This window comes from Arachis duranensis, chromosome 6 (genome assembly GCF_000817695.3).
Source record: "Arachis duranensis cultivar V14167 chromosome 6, aradu.V14167.gnm2.J7QH, whole genome shotgun sequence".
Taxonomy (NCBI): Eukaryota; Viridiplantae; Streptophyta; class Magnoliopsida; order Fabales; family Fabaceae; genus Arachis; species Arachis duranensis.
The window spans coordinates 88,135,331-88,152,604 of record NC_029777.3 but is presented as its reverse complement, the minus strand read 5'-3'; the positions used below and the strand labels follow the sequence as shown (position 1 = coordinate 88,152,604).

The window sequence follows — 17,274 nt, the reverse complement described above, 5'->3', positions numbered from 1 at the left end:
AATAAATAAATAAGAACATTAAACCTGAGATTAAGAAGAAACATTCCTAATTTCTAAAAATCCTAATCCTAATCCTAAGAGAGAGGAGAGAGCCTCTCTCTCTCTAAAACTACATCTAAAATTATGAAAAGTGAATTCTGTGTCTAATCTCCACTCTTCAATGAATGGCTGCATTCTCCTACTTTATAGCCTCTAATCTGTGTTTTCTGGGTCGAGAACTGGGTCAGAAACAGCCCAGAAATTGCTGTTTACAAATTTAGCCACGCTGATTTTCGCAGATGCGATGCGTCCGCGTGGATCACGCGTTCACGTCGCCTAGCGGTACGGCCACTATGGCAAATTATATATCAAATCGAAGCCCCTGACGTTAGCTTTTCAATGCAAGTGGAACCGCATCGTTTGGACTTCTGTAACTCAAGTTATGACCGTTTGAGTGCGAGAGGGTCAGGCTGACAGTTTTGCAGTTTCTTCAAGTTCTTGTATTCCTTCCACTTTTGCATGCATCCTTTCCATCCTCTGAGCCATTCCTGCCCTGCAATCTCTGAAATCACTTAACACACAAATCAAGGCATCTAATGGTAATAAGAGAGGATTAAATAAAAGAAAATAAAAGCCAAAGAAGCATGTTTTCAATCATAGAACAAATTCTGGGAAGGAATTATGAAACATGCAAATCATATGAATAAGTGGGCAAAGGCTTGATAAAAACCACTCAATTGAGCACAAGATAAACTATAAAATAGTGGTTTATCACCGGCGCCGTCCTCCCTTCCCCCTTCTCTTCTTCGTTCTCCCTCTTCTCTCCTTCCCTCTCTTTTCTTTCTTCTTTTCTTATTCTTTCTGCGTGGGTATGTTTGTGTGTGTGGTGTGTTGAGTGAAAGATGAGAGTGAGGGGGTGACGGTGACTATGCATGAGCGAGTGAGAGTTAGGATTTTGTGTGTGTAAGAAAATTAGGGTTATGTTAGGTTTGTTCTGGAGATTTTTGGATTAAGGTAGTGTAGTAATTTTAATAAATATAAAAGGGTAGAGTAATAATTTAAAACTAAATTAAATACAAAATAGTTATCTTCGAAATACTATTTAATTATCAATGTGTAAATGTATTTTTAAATAAATACTAATTCAATAGAAATTGAAGATAATCAAATTAATTCTCTTTTATTCATAAAATAAAGTTCAAAGTCAAAATATTCAAAATATAGTATATAAAATTCTCATTATTTTTCAATTACTAAAGCTTTAAATTATAATTAAAAAATTATCCGATTTATATATAAAAATCTCTGAAAATATAATCTTGAGTAACTATAATAAATCGTAAATAAGTTATTATATAATTTTTAAAATTTGGGTCTCATAATTTTTGCGATTTTTCGAGTTTAAATTTGTGCATTTTAGTGGGAAAAGTATTGAAAAAATCAACTATCATTAATGAGAAAATGATTTACATAAGTTACTTTGCTACTAAGAGTTTTCTCTTTTATTAACCCCTTCTTATGATGCCTCGATAAAACTTCCTCCAGAAAAATTCTTCTCGAAAAAAAAAACCATGAAGTTGGGAAAAAAATACACCAGGGAGCAATGTGCACTTCTAACTGTTGTACCTTTTTAAGTTACATGCATGCCACGACCTTCGAAGCTCGTTCCCCTTCAGGTAGGACACTTTGTAGTAATATTTTCTTAAGACTTCGGTGATCTTGTAAGGTCCTTTTCAGTTTGCAGTCAGCTTTTCCTCATCCGATTTCTATGCTCCGATATCATTTCTGATTAGTATGAGGTCATTTAAGATTAAACTTCTTTTGATGACTTTCTTGTTGTACCTTAAAGTCATTTTTTGCTTCAACGCTTCCTCCCTTATTCGAGCTTGTTCTCAAAATTCTGGAAGGAGATTAAGTTCTTCTTTTTGAGCTCGGATGTTTCCTATTTCATCATAGAATCTGACCCTTGGAGATTCTTCATTGGCTTCCATAGGTATCATGGTTTCTATGCCATAAGCAAGTGGGAAAGAAGATTTTTCCATTGTTGAGTGGGGGGTTCTCTGATATGCCTACAAGACTTGAGGGAGCTTGTTGCATCTTGTAGTCAACCTGACCAATACGACTTTATTTGCATCTTCTATTTGTCCATTGGCTTGGGGGTGCTCTACCGACATGAACTGGTGTTTAATTTTGAGGCTTTCCACTAAGTTTATAAATACTGAATCGGTAAACTGAGTTCCATTGTTCATGGTGATGGAGTGTGAAACTCCAAATCGAGTGACAATGTTCTTGTGGAAAAAGTTTCAACTTCTTTGAATTGTGATAGTTGCTAGAGGTTATGCCTTGATCCACTTGATAAAATAATCAATCCTAACTATGAGGAACTTTACCTGTCCAGGTGCCTATGAGAATGGACCGAGGAGGTCTAAACCCCATTTTGTAAATGGCCAAGGTAAAGTAATGCTAATGAGCTCTTCTGAAGGTGCCACATGGAAGTTAGCATGCATTTGGCAGGACAGACATTTTTTGACGAAGTCAGCTGCCTCCCTTTGTAAGGTTAGCCAAAAGAAGCCAGCTCAGATCACTTTCTTAGCTAGTGACCATGCTCCTAACTAGGTTGCCACATATGCCGTTGTGGACTTCCTCTAAGACTTCGTTAGTTAGTCTTAGAGGTCGGGACACACTTTAGTAGAGGTGTAGATACTCCTATTCTATAGAGAACGTTGTGAACCAAGGTGTAGTTTTGTGTTTTCCTTATAAGCCTCCTTGCTTCCCTTTCTTCTTTAGGGATGATATTGAATTTAAGGTATTCGATAATAGGGGTCATCCAACCCAAACCTAGATTGGAGATAGCCATTGTGCCCGACTTGTCAACTTCTTTGGCCACTGATGGTGTGTGGAGAATTTCCTGGATTAAGCTTCTATTGTTGTCCCCTAGCTTGGTGATGGCCACTTGGAGAGGGCATCATCTCGGATATTGAATTTTCGAGCTATATGTCGGGTCTCTACTTCAGAAAATTGAGGTAATTGTTCCAGTGTTTCTTCCAAGTACTTCTTCATGTTGGGGTCTTTAGCTTGATAAGTCCCATTTACTTGAGAGGTTATTACTTGAGAATCACTAAACATGATCAATTTACCACCCCGACCACTTTGGCTAGCCTCAAGCCAGCAAGTAATGCTTTATACCCTGCTTGATTGTTGGAGGCTAGAAACTGGAATTTCAATGAAAGTTCTATCCGAGTTCCTTTTTCATTCTCCAGAATGACTCCTACTCCACTTTCAACTTTATTGAATGATCCATCTACATATAAATTCTAGCATGTAGGACATCCTTAGATTTTGGTGTACTCAGTCATGAAGTCGGCCAAATATTGGGATTTGATTATTGTCCGAGTTTCATACCTTAAGTCAAATTCGGACAGCTCTAAGCATCAAACTTGCAGTATCTGTCTTTTGGAGGATATACTTCATAGGTTGATTAGTATGAAATTTTATGGTATGAGCTTGAAAATAAGGTCAGAACCGTCTAGTAGTTTAGTTCTGACCCCTGTAGGGCCTTGCTAACAAAGTAAATTGGTTGTTATCCATTCTCATCTTCTCGGACTAGAGCCGAAGTTATGGCCCTACTTGCAACTACCAAGTACAATATGAGCTCTTCTCCTTGGACATGTCGGGTGAGGATTGGCAGTTGACTCAGGAAGTTTTCGAAGTCTTGAAAAGCTTGCTCACATTCCCGAGTCCATTCGAATTGGCACCTTTTCTTTAGTATTGAGAACATGGGTAGAGACTTCAGAGCTGATCTCACCAAAAATTTGGATAAGGCTGCTAATCTTTCATTCAATTGTTGGACTTCCTTGAGACAAGTCAGACTTTTCATCTCAAGTATTGCTTTACATTTGTCCAGGTTGGCTTTAATGCCCCTTTGGGTGATCATCAAGCATAATAACTTTCCGGTTTTCACTGCAAATGTGCACTTCAAGGGATTTAGTCTCATCCCATATATCCTGATTATGTTGAATACCTTGGCTAAGTTAGACAAGAGATTATTGTCTTTTTTTACTTTAATAAGCATGTCATCAACATATACCTCTATTAACTTACCGAGGTGGGATGAAAATACCTTATTCATTAGCTGTTGATAGGTGGCTCCAGTATTTTTTAATCCAAGAGGCATTACCACATAACAATAATTAGCCTTTAGGGTGATAAAAGAGGTCTTCTCTTGGTTTGACTTGTACATCAGAATTTGGTTGTATCCCGAATATGTGTCATAAAAGACAAGTATTGATATTCTGAAGCTGAATCCACCAATACATCAATGCTAGGGAGTGAGTATGGGTCTCTAGGACAAGATTTATTAAGGTCGGTATAATCAACACACATTCTCCACTTTCCATTCTATTTTTTCACGAGTACCACATTAGCCAGCCAAAGAGAATATTTTACATCTCTTATGAATCCGGCTTCTAATAAAGCTTGCACTTGCTCTTCCATGACTTGTGATCTTTCAGAGCCGAGCTTGTGACTCATGAGGTCGGGGTGTATCCCAGGCATGTCGGAGGCTTTTCAAACAAAGAGATCGGAGTTTTGTTGTAAGAGTTTAACGAGATATGCTTCAATTCTTTATCCAGGTTGGCTCCTATATATGCTTGCTATTTTCTCTGCATGATCTCCAATTTGAACTTCTTCGGTATTTTCACTAGGTTCTGGTCGTAGTTCTTCTCGTACTCGAACACCACGAAGCTCAATGGTATTGACTTCTTTTTTCTTAATGCTTCTCCGTAGATTCAAGCTTTCATTATAAAATTTTTGCACCAACCTTTGATCTCCTATTATGGTAGTGATTCCCTCTGAAGTAAGAAATTTCATACAAAGATGAAGAGTGGACACGACCGTACCTAGTCGGTTCAAGGTTGTCTGACCTATCAAGGCATTGTAAGCTGATGTTACATCGACCACAATGCAGTCGATGCTCAAAGTTCTAGATTTCACACCTTTATCGAAAGTGGTATGCAATGAGATTAAGCTGAGAGATCAAATAAGTGTGTATCATAACCTGAAAAGGTTGTTAGGATAGGCTTTCAGCTTTTTCTCTTCTAACCTGAGCTTGTCGAAAGTAGGTTTGAATAATATGCCAGCTGATCTCCCCTGATCTACCAGAGTTATGTGAAGGTTTGCATTGGCGAGTATTATTGTGATCACAACAGGATCGTCATACCCAGGGGTCACCCTTTGTGCGTCTTCTTTGGTGAATGAGATTGTGGGCAAGTCGGGAACTTCATATTCTTCGCTGACTTGGTAGACTTCTTTTAGATGTCTTTTTCGAGAAGACTTGGTTACTCCTCCTCCTGCAAATCCTCCAACTATCATATGGATGTGCCTTTCAGGGGTTTGTGGTGGCCAGTCTCATCGATCCCTATCTTCGTTAGCCCTCTTCCTTTTTTATGGATCATCCGACCTTTCTGCAAGGTACCTTTCTAATTGACCTTCTCTGGCCAGTTTTTCTGTCACGTTTTTTAGGTCATAGCAATTATTGGTGGAATGCCCATATAGTTTATCATACTCATAGTATTCCGTCCGACTTCCAGGTTTCTTGTTCTTGATGGGACGAGGAGGTGAAAGTTTTTCAGTGTGGCAAATCTTCCTATAGATGTCGACAAGAGAAACTCAAAGTTGGGTGTAGTTATGGTACCTTCAAGGCTTGTCTGAGCTATATTCATTCTTTTTCTTTGCTTCTTTATCCTTATCCTAAGCTTGATAAGAAAAGTTTTGTCTTGGAATTGATTCTTTAAGTCGAAAATTTTTCTCCATGTTGATGTACTTTTCCTCTCATTCTTGTACTTTGTACAGAGAGGTCGGATGTTGCTTTGATATGGATTGAGAAAATGACCCTTCTTTGAGGCCATTAACTAACCATTATTAATGCTTCTAGAGGTAAATTTTGAATTTTTAAGTAAGTTTTGTTGAATTTTTCTATGTACGTTCGAAGAGTTTTTCCGACTTCTTGTTTAGTCCCTAAGAGACTTGGAGCATGCTTAACTTTGTCTTTCTAAATTGAAAAATGGGTGAGAAGCTTCCTTACTTGATCGTCAAAACAGGTGACTGACTTGGGTGGTAAGCTATCAAACCACTTCATCGCCGTTTTGGTTAATGTCATCGAGAAAGCCTTGCAACGACTCGCATTGGACGCGTCGACCAAATACATCCGACTTTTAAAGTTATTGAGGTGGTGTCTTGGGTCGGTCGTCTCGTCATAGAGGTCCATGTCGGGGCTTTTAAAGTTCCTTGGAACCCTAGCCCGCATGATCTCTTCTATGAATGGATCTTCTCTACCAAAAGGACTTTTCTCCTGAGTTGCATGATTGGTCCGATTTCGTAGGTCGACTTCTAATTTTAGAAGCCTTTCTTCTAGTTCTCTTCGGCATCGTACTTTTTTTTGTAGGTCTTTTGCAGCTTCTCTTTGTTGCTCTATCTCCTGCTCGAGTTGCTCCAGTTCGCCATGATGTCCGTGTAGGAGTCCCATAATTTCTATTGGGTGTAGAGAATCCTCATTCTTAGGTATATGTACCTCTGAATTGATTTGCCTGAGCTGGGGATTTCCTGACGTTCCCTCCCTATTAGGGTCACCTTCTCTATTTGGTCGTGGAGGTATCATAAGTGCTCAGTCATCATTATGCTGCTCTGGTTCAGATTCGGATGATGTATGTCCGTCTTCAATTTGATCGTCCACCATGGTTAGGTATAGACTTCCAGGTTTCTCGGCAACCGCACCAATTTTTCGAGGATTACCTAAAACTGGGCTACTTTTAGACTTGAACGTGAGGTCCAGACTCCTTGTGGGCAGCATCTAACTTCTGTTGATGCCGATGTGCCGTCGTCTGAGTTCCTCGTGAGGAGGTGTGGGTGGTATTTGTAAGAGATTCTGATGTTTAAGTTAGCATAGATTTAAGTAGATTTTTAGTAGATGAGATCCTGAATATATATGAAGATATCAGTGTGTATATAATAGAATAGATAATTATCTTTTAGTGTAGCTTCACTTTTGATGGTGGATAACTATTTTCTTTTTTTAGAAAAGTTATTAACATTTCCTTTCTAGATAATAAGAGATATCTTAAAAGTTAGTTACTTATTTAGATAAATAGGGCTGAACTGTTATCGTCGCAACCGACTGCGAAGAGGTCGGCTTGACAGCTTTCCGGTTCTTTCATTTCTTCATGAGTTCTCCAACTTTACATGCTTTTTCTTCATTCCCTTGATCCAATCTTTGCCTCCTAAATTTGAAATCACTTAACAAACATATCAAGGCATCTAATAGAATCAAGGTGAATTAAATTTAGCTATTTTAAGACCTAAAAGCATGTTTTCACTCTTAAGCACAATTAAAGGAGAATATACAAAACCATGCTAATTCATTGGGTAAATGTGGGAAAGAGGTGATAAAATCCCCTAAATTCAATACAAGATAAACCGTCAAATTGGGGTTTGTCGCCGACCTCTATGAGATCAGATAAATATAGTGGAAATAGAATCTCTTAATTAAACCTTTATTAATTTTAGACTTAACTATATCTTTAAATATGGATATAGACAAATATTATATAATTTTATATATTTAACTAAATTATCATATAATCATTTTCAATTATCAACCGTTTATAAGTTGTCACAATGAAAATGTGTTTAATGATTTAACGATTTAACGGCTCATGAATAAAAATGAGTTAAACCTCAAAGTGGTCCCTGAACTTGTACTCGACCCTCAAGGTGGTCCTTTTACTTACATTGGCCCCAATATTATCCCCGAATTTAACAACGGTGACTCACGGTCGTCCTTGAAACATTTTTCGAGAAATATTCCCAAACGGCATGATGACATGTATGGAGAGGCGCCACGTTGGATATCTGACGTGGCTGTTATCATTTTTTAACTCAATTTAGTCCCTGAATTATTTTATAACCCTAATCCCTAATTTATTATCAGAAACCACTCTGTTTCTTTTTCTCTGCTCTCCTTCGTCTTCTCTGCCATTGTTGAGCGTGATTTGGGTGGTCATGATGGATGGAGGCAGCAAACTGAGGTTATGATGAATGCACGAATGTTGGAGGTTATGATGCTCATGACGAATATGATGATGAGTCAGATGGGGCAGATTCTTGGCATTCCGAAGAAATGAAGACACCCCATAACTTAGAGGATAACGACGCATTTCCTATTTTCAGAGAAGAAACAAGGTTCGGGAAACTTCGATTAGAGGTGGGGATGAAATTCAAAATGAAGATGAATTTTAAGGAGGCTGTGAGGGAGTATTGCATCTAGGAAGGTAGAAGAGTAAGATTCAAGAAAAATGATAATGTACGATGCAGGGCTTTATGTAAGAGTGAGGAATGTCCATGGGTTATCTATGTCTCTAAGGATAGTGAGGGTATTTTCTGGCAAGTTAAAACCTTCAATGATGATCATACCTGCCCAAGGGAGACACAAAATAAATTAGCTAACAGAGTGTGGTTAGCAAGCAAGTTGGTGAAGAAGCTTAGGAAATTTTCAAATCTGAAGCACTCTGAAACTTTAACATACTTCAAAAGCAAATGTGACTTGAACTTGAACAAGTCTTCCCTGACAAGAGCACTTGGAGATGCAAGGCACATTGTGTATGGTGATGTTGCTGCACAATATGGGATGGTGAGAGACTATGGTGAGACTCTCCTAAAGTGCAACCCTGGTTCTACTGTGCGCATGACAACAATTCCTCATCCCAACCCCACAGAAGAGTCCACTTTTGACAAGATGTATATTTGTCTGGATGGGTGCAAGAATGGGTTTAGGGCGGGATGCAAACCTCTAATAGGGCTTGATGGAGCATTCCTAAAAACCAGATTTGGTGGACAAATCTTGGCAACAATTTACGTCATTGCAAATGCCATTGTACCAGTGGAGAACACCGATAATTGGAGGTGGTTCCTTGAGCTACTACATGAGGATCTAGGGAGCTACACCCAAAATGGGTGGTATTTTATTTTGGACATGCAAAAGGTAACGATGTCTTTGCTATTTACTGGTTATTGTATTTTAGTAAAGGTTGAACTCCTTAGGTTTATGTAATTTTTGTAGCCATATTTTGCTTTCATGATTCTGTTTCTATATTTACTGGTTTATTTCACACATTGTTATTGCCTGTATTGATAGAATGGGATAGGAGTAGAACTTAATAAATCGTGGGGATGAATTTGCTGTCACTTATACATGTGTAGGGACTAATTTGATGTCACTTATGTAAGGTGAGGGACCATTTTGGGTCCCGATATTGTAAGTTATTGATTTCAGTGGTTTCGTGCAGGGGCTAATCACAGCTGTGTAAGAGGTCTTCCTTGATGTCCACCACATATTTTGTGTATGGCACTTATGGAGAAACTTCAATAACCAGTGGAAAGACAATAAATTTAGAAGATTACTGTGGGAGTGTGCAAGATCTACTACTCAAGAGGATTTGTTGAGGGAATGATGAAAATTTAGAGAGCTAAAGGAAGCATGGGAGTACCTTTCCAAATGACGAAGAGATGCATGGAGTCGGACCTTCTTTCCCAACCAACCAAAATGTGACAATATATGTAACAATGCTTGCGAAGTATTCAATGCCAGAATCAAGGAAGCAAGGGCCAAACCAATTATCACACCACCAGGTACTTCAACTATTACTCCACCCATCATGACCCACCCAAATTACAGTCAACAATGGCAAAGAAGATGAAGGAGAGCAGAGAAGAAGAAACAAAGTGGTTTTTGATAATAAATTGGGGATTAGGGCTATAAAATAATTCAGGGACTAAATTAAGTTGAAAAATGATAACAGTCATGTCAAATATCCAACGTGGCGCCTCTCCATACATGTCATCACGCTGTTTGGGAATACTCCCGAAAAATGTTTCAGGGACGATCGTGAGTCACCGTTGTTAAATTCGAAGACAATATTAGGGCCAATGCAAGTAAAAGGACTACTTTGAGAATCGAGTGCAAGTTCAGGGACCACCTTGAGGTTTAACTCAATAAAAATCACTTTATGTAATAGGCTAATATCACATCATTCCAGACAAAATACATTATTTACCCCCTTATCTTCTCTTCTCACCGTCAATCTCTTCCTTCCCCCGAGTTTCGAATTTCTTCATCATCGCTCCTTTGTTCTTCTTCTGAAGAAGAAAATAACCAAAAGAGAACAACATTATATTAGTCCAAGTCAACCTCAAGCCTTCCATTTTCCCAAGCAACCCATACTCTCCACTATTCTCAAACCCAACCAGAAATGCAACAACATCCAAACACGCACGTCCTTAGCAACAATAACCGTATGTGAAATTTTGATATTATGATTTATATTTAATTTAATGAAATAAACGACATGTAAAACTGAACTACACAATTTTTTTCTTTACTTCTGTTACTTCATTTTTTTTAATTTTTACTTTGTTTTGTTATAAATTTCGTTTGTATTGATAGTGCAAAAGAATATCAACTAAAATAAGAAGATTGTACCTGAAAAAATATTTATACAACAAGAAGTTATGGAATATGAGTCCAAGTATAGATAAGGGAAACCATCCCTTGATAAATCATATATATATGATTTCATGAAAATGTGGGATGAGAATTCTAATTCACCATTTCATCCATCACATGAAAAAGCAATTTAAAAAAGGAAAACTTTGTGATTGGAACTCTTATTGAAAGCAGCAGCAGCACCATGAACGGATGATGTCAAGCTTCCCAACCCCTAAGGACAGTGGCCCTTGCAACACGGTTAACTGCAAGAGTGAAGGCTCCCATTCGAAGATCGCATTCATGAGTCTTGCACATTTCTTTCACATCTTTGAACCCTCTTGTCATGTACTTCTTTAGCTCATTGTTCACTTTCTCTTCATCCCACATGAACCCTTGGATGTTCTGTGTATGGAAAGAAACAAACATTCCAAGGATTATATATAGTATACTATAATGCTTCTACATATTGTAGAGCATCTTTGTGAAATTATACTATGAGTAATATACCAAATCAGTCCCAAAGAATTTTTAGTCGGACAATTTAATTCTCAACAAATTTTAATTACCAAATCAGTCCTTAATCTTTTATTTTGTTAAACATATCAATCCTCACATCAAATTTGGTAAAAAGTTAGACAAATCAATTCTTGTCGTTATTTGGTAAAGAATACCCGTCCCTAACAGTTTTAAAATTATCAAAAACCAGTCCCTTCATATAGTTGAACAATCTGGGAACTGATATGTCTAAGAAATAAAACTTTGGGGACTAATTGGGTGATTAAAAATTATTGAAGACTAAAGTGTCCGATTAAATATTTTTTAGGAACTAATTTGAAATATTACTCTTATACAATTCATTATGTCTGATTATTTTACCTGAACCCACTCAAAGTAACTAACTGTAACACCTCCTGAATTTGCATATATGTCTGGAAGGATCACAACTCCTTTCTTCTTCAGAATCTGCAAATTACCATGGCAGTTATCAATATTGCATTTCTTGGTTATTTTTCTTTCATTCTTTCCATTTTCTGGAAAAATAGAAGTGAAAAGGGAGAAAGCTAACCTCATCAGCCTCTGGGTCAGTGGGGTGATTGGCTGCTTCAATAATAAATTTGGCTTTGATTTCATTTGCATTTTCCCTTCAACCAAACAAAAGCAAAAAATAAATAAATAAGAGAAATAGATAGACCTACCCCAGATTCTGATTCATGTTTAGTACATTCATTTAGGAGGCCACGAGACAGAAGGTGATAAACTCATGCAATAAATAATTTGCTAGCATTTGAAATGAAGGTACTAAACTCACTAAGGAAAATGAATGGATCAGGTTTAATTTGCTTCAAGATGTTCAATAGTAATAATGCATTATCCCGTCTTAAGAGTTTGAAGTGGCTCATGCTTTGTATGACAAAAATGTCTAGCTTTTGTCGCATTTTCAAATCATTCAATAACTTATTTGTTGTTTTTATCCTTAACGGTTATTTTTGCCAGCGGCATAAACTTTCAGATACCATTTTGGTAGTTTACCTGCAAACATACATATCATTTATGTATTGTGTGGAGAAAAGTACCTATTAATGACACCCCCAAGAGCTGCTGGAATCAGAACATCACAGTCTTCAACTAATATTGACTTAGGATCAATGGAATCACCACCATGGAATCCTTTAACTCCTTTGTGCTCTTTGGAATGCTTGAGTAAGCTTGGGATGTCAAGGCCATTGTTGTTCTTTATGGCTCCAGTTACATCACTCACAGCAATAACCTTTCCACCTCTCTCGCTAATTAATTGGGCAGCCCAAGATCCCACATTTCCGAAACCCTGATCACATACAAAGATGATATAACTGATGTTATGAATCAATCTCAAATTCATTAAAATACTAAGTGCATCAACTTTGAAGTAAATTTACCCTTTTGCTATCAACAAAGCTAATTTTGCATTCTTTTCTTATATATAAGCTATGGTGCAACAATCCAAAGCCTCATTTGTTATTGTTACCACCATAATGTAGAAATAGAATGCATGTTAATTTCACAAACATAAGGATCAATTGGAGCAAAAAGTAAGGTACAAAAACTAATTACCTGTATGACAAACCGTTGTCCAGATACATTCTTTCCATACTCATTAAGCACAGCCTCTGTTGCATAGAGGACTCCTCTTCCTGTGGCTGCTTCTCTGCCTAGAGATCCACCAAGATCCTAGTTTGAAACATAATGTAGTTAGAAAAGAAAAGGGAGTTAATTATTAAGCATTTTTTGGTGCCAGATCAATGCTAATTCAAATTATATGACAAACATCAAAAGTTGCTTACTATCGGTTTTCCAGTCACAACTGCAGGAGAATAACCATGAAATTTCGAATACTCGTCTAGTATCCATGCCATTGTCTGCATACAAAATAACCAAACGGAAAGATAATATAGTTACAAAATTGTAATGGGGGCATCTTTTATTTATTTGTTTATTGCATATCTATTAGTGTGTCTTTAAGTCAACTATACATTTTGACATTTTTATTGAACCATTTATAAATCATTGAATCAAATACCATTTGTATCATGATGCATTTATTTATAAATATACTAGAAAAAGGTCAAAAGGACATTATTTTGAATAGTACATATAACATAAGTCAAGTATTGATTGTTAACAAAAGCATGATCTTGGTAATTTTACAAACAACTGCAGATTCACTGCTAAATCTTTGCACATACCTGTGGTCCTGTTCCCATATCGGGTGCAGGCACATCAGTGTGAATTCCAATCAAATCATGGATTTTCTGTGTGAAAACTCTAGTTAGCCTTTCTAACTCAGAGAGACTTAGTTCTGATGGGTTACACCCTATTCCTCCTTTGGCGCCACCATACGGTATATTTGCTACCGCAGTTTTCCATGTCATTAGTTGTGCTAAAGCATTCACTTCATCTGGATCAACCTGTTTAATCCAATGTAAAACATAATTCAGATTGAGAACTGAGAAATAGCCACTATAGGAAAGAATGAAACATAATTTGAATGGAAAATTTGTAACAAACAGTTACTTTTGTGAAATGAGAACATGAATTGAGAGCAAGTCAAAGTGGTTAATTGAACTGTTTCATAATTCTTTTCCCTTCAATCAAACACATCCTAAGTTAGAAAATAGAATAATAACCTCAGGATGGTATCTGATTCCTCCTTTCATAGGGCCTCTAGCATTGTCATGTTGAACCCTGAACCCAACATATGATGCTAATGTGCCATCATCTTTAGGTATGGTGCATTCAACCTGCATTGTATGGATCATTATTTTTTATTTTATTTTTTATGAACTATATGAAACAGAAGATGTGAAAACAACAAGAGTTAGAACCAATTTACCAGAACAAACACATACAGAGAAAACCAAAGTAACTTTTCACTTACCTTGATTTCCCTGAATGGAATCAATAAACTTTTCTCAAGCTTTGAGTCCAATCCAAGAAGCCTAGAGGCCAACTTAAAGTTCCTGTTGGTAGCTACTAATGCATTCATTGTTCTTCTCCTTTTGAAACTCTATGCACTAACTCTGACACAACAATATTAAAAATCCTTTCAGTAAGAGAGATTTTCAAGCACAGAAAAGAGATCTTGCACTGTTACTGTAATATTGATTGGCACCAAACAAATGATGTGGAATATGAAACCAGATCCATAGGATGTATTTATAGCAGAAGGTAATACATTAGAGCAAGGTGGAGTCAATGTCAACAATATAAACTAGTAAAGTAGTCTAATATCGGACAAAAGAAATTGGATAAGTGCCAGCAACGTTAATAAATGATAACAATACCATGTGGATCAATATCAGCATTTAATCATGTGAGAGAATTATAAATGATAATAATAACAATAATAGAAAGATAATAATAACAATAATAGAAAGAAATATATGATATCATCTATCTTGCAACGACTAAATATGTCATAATAATAATAATAATAAAAGGAAAAGACTCAAGACTAGATACATCTTAATTGGGTTTACATACAACTAACTTTTTTTTTGGTGGCAATTTATCAATGGCATGAATGATGTAGTTGCCATTTTACATGCAAAATCAACAAGATCATACAATAGGAAATAAAAATGTGAAAAGAAAGGGAGATACTGTTTTTTTCCTGTTATATATCTTCTGGATTGTACCTTGTTTTGTGATCTAGCTTCTTTCACATCACCATGAACAAAAGTTGTTACAGAAACCTAGCAAGCTACTAGGAATGTATATGTGATGAACAAAGTTTGATTTTTCTCACTTATAAGTTCGGGAACCCTTAAATACACTTGCTTATGTAGCTTATGAATGAACTGTGTAGCCAGTGTAATTATTATTATTATTATTATTATTATTATTATTATTGGGAAGAGGGTTTATTTTTTCAATTTTATTATTTTTATTTTTTTGCTCAAGATTTTAAAAGGAATCACAGGAAAAACTACTCTTACTATTACATCAAGAAGGGCCAAATTAGAAGTTCTGAATGTCTCCAACATTATCTTAGGAGGCAGGATCCAGGTGAGGTTGGAACCAAGGGTACCCTTAACAGGTAAAAAGTTATTAGTGTTTGATTTGATCATTATTAAAATTACATTCATTGCACCAACAACATTTCCTCAATTGGAGTCCCCGGGTATTTGGGAAATATGAATGTAAAGTATTCAAAGTGACACATAAGTATCTCGTGGCTTGTGTTGCCGACTATGACTTCTAATCACATAATATAATATTCTTTGTTATCTGCCAATTATAAAACGAAGCAATGCCAAAGTTTACAGCGATGTATTTATACATAGAAGGTGGTGGTGCTTCTATTCCTATTTGTTAGTTTATATATATAATAAAACAACCCCAGTTGCCAACTTGTTCTTTTCATATTTAACTGGCAATCTTTGAATCTAACTATCTAAGGCTTTTATCTCAGCAACACTTGGGTATTCGGAAAAAAGAATATGTTAGGAATTGCCATTTAGAAATTGAAGTATATATATCAGTTTAATTTTGATATGTTGACAATGTAAAATATTTTATATTGCTGCCTATCATATTGATTTTTTTAGATGATTATTTAACAGTCAATATAAAGTATAATTATTGTTGCTAACGTAGATGTACGTGTATGCATTAAAATTAAATTTATATCTATATATAACGTAATGGGATAAGGTTGAAGTGAATTCTAAAGCAAGGGCAAGGGGATTCAACTAGATTAGCAGATGATAGGAATTTATTAGATGATAGGAATTCAAACTGAATCACTGATTAGGTAATCAAGTCAAATCAAATAATTAATAAAAACAAAAGGATTATTAACTCTTAAAAATATTTGGAATGACACATGACATATGTGGCAGCCCAAAACCGAGGGAAATCTTAATTCTCACATCAGCATATGACTAACTAGTATTTATATATGCAGTTGGTTTGAACAACAAAATGCATACCATAACCTCTTCCAAAAGCGGCTTTCCAGAATGCACTGTGGTTCGTTCATTATTGATATAATACAATAAGGTGGAAGGATCAGATTAAACATATTAGGCACACCCACAATTCTTATTTATATTGATGAAATCCTCGACACAAATCTAATTCAGTTTATACAAGTGAGTTTCAAATTATCAGATCACAAAATTCATTAAAAGTTAGGTGGACTAAATTCTGTAATATTAATATACACTGATGTAATTATTATTAAGATAGGTCGCATACATTATACTTTTTGGGTGCGCCCTTTTTTAAACCCTACGATATTATGAACTGCTTGTGTACCGAACTATCATTTTCTATTGAACTGTAAGCAATAAATTTTGTATGTATAAAAGAAATACCAGCTTAAAATTAACACAGGCATCAATAATATGATAATGCAAGTCATGTGGGACTAAACTAATAAGCAAATAATATGCCACAGTAATTAACACGTTTTAGAATTGACATAAAAATAAACTGATAATAATTAAAAAAAAACAAGAGAGGATTGCCCCTTTGAACAGCACTTCTAATCAACGTTATTTGTGAAATTGGTAATATAATTAGTAGTGGGCACTAAGAAAAAAGCACCATTACCTCTTTATTCTAATTTAAATAAATATTAACACATAAATGAACAACTTTACTCTACTAGTTACTACTGACATGTATTGAATAACTTATATCAAATCCAACCTAAGAAAACAACCAAAATTTGTTAACATCATGTGAGAAAAAGAGATGAGAAAACATACCAAAGAAATTTAGAGAAAAATGTTGAACTCACAGTTTCAGAAAACAGAAACAGCAATTCTGAAGCTTTTAATTAAACTGACTCCGAATCAAGTCAAAGCCAAATACGAGGTTTAAGAGAACAGAGACAAAGGGTTATAAATACTTAATATTGGGAGAGACGAGAATAAGAATTGAATTCCTTACATGGAATCAAATTCAATAAGGGAGAGGGGGGAACTATGCCTTTCAATTAATGGTTGCAACTTATAGAACAGAAATTATTTTTTATATTGGGATTTTTCGGTGTTATGTTAGAAAGTGAAGTTAACAGAGGTTGGATGCGAGATTGGTGACAAGTGTATTTTGCAGGTGCGCGAGAAGTTGGCACTGTCAACTCGCAATTGGCGAGAAGACGTCACTTTCATTTGGAGAATGGCCAAAATAACAATGACAGATTCAAAAAAAATTTAAAAAATGGAGACAAAAATATATACCTATTAAAATAAATTTTATTAAAAATTATT

At 35.9% G+C, this 17,274-nt stretch overlaps 1 protein-coding gene across 3 annotated transcripts; it reads right to left on the bottom strand.

The window, feature by feature from the left end:
• Window positions 1–10,486: 10,486 nt before the first annotated feature.
• Window positions 10,487–17,004, bottom strand: LOC107494506 (glutamate dehydrogenase 1). 3 transcript variants are annotated; one of them, XM_016115544.3, is made up of 10 exons: window positions 16,803–17,004; window positions 13,932–14,073; window positions 13,681–13,794; window positions 13,240–13,461; window positions 12,838–12,912; window positions 12,608–12,724; window positions 12,091–12,341; window positions 11,583–11,658; window positions 11,393–11,479; window positions 10,487–10,918 (listed from the first exon to the last, which is right to left on the bottom strand). In XM_016115544.3, the coding sequence occupies exons 2-10, from the start codon at window positions 14,037–14,039 to the stop codon at window positions 10,733–10,735; spliced, it is 1,236 nt and encodes a 411-aa protein (XP_015971030.1). In that variant the 5' UTR covers window positions 14,040–14,073; window positions 16,803–17,004; the 3' UTR covers window positions 10,487–10,732. The 3 variants fall into 3 exon arrangements, with proteins under 3 accessions (XP_015971030.1, XP_015971029.1, XP_052119324.1); XM_016115543.3 differs by having other exon boundaries at window positions 16,771–16,931; XM_052263364.1 differs by lacking the exon at window positions 16,803–17,004 and having other exon boundaries at window positions 13,932–14,191.
• Between the last annotated feature and the right edge of the window lie 270 nt (window positions 17,005–17,274).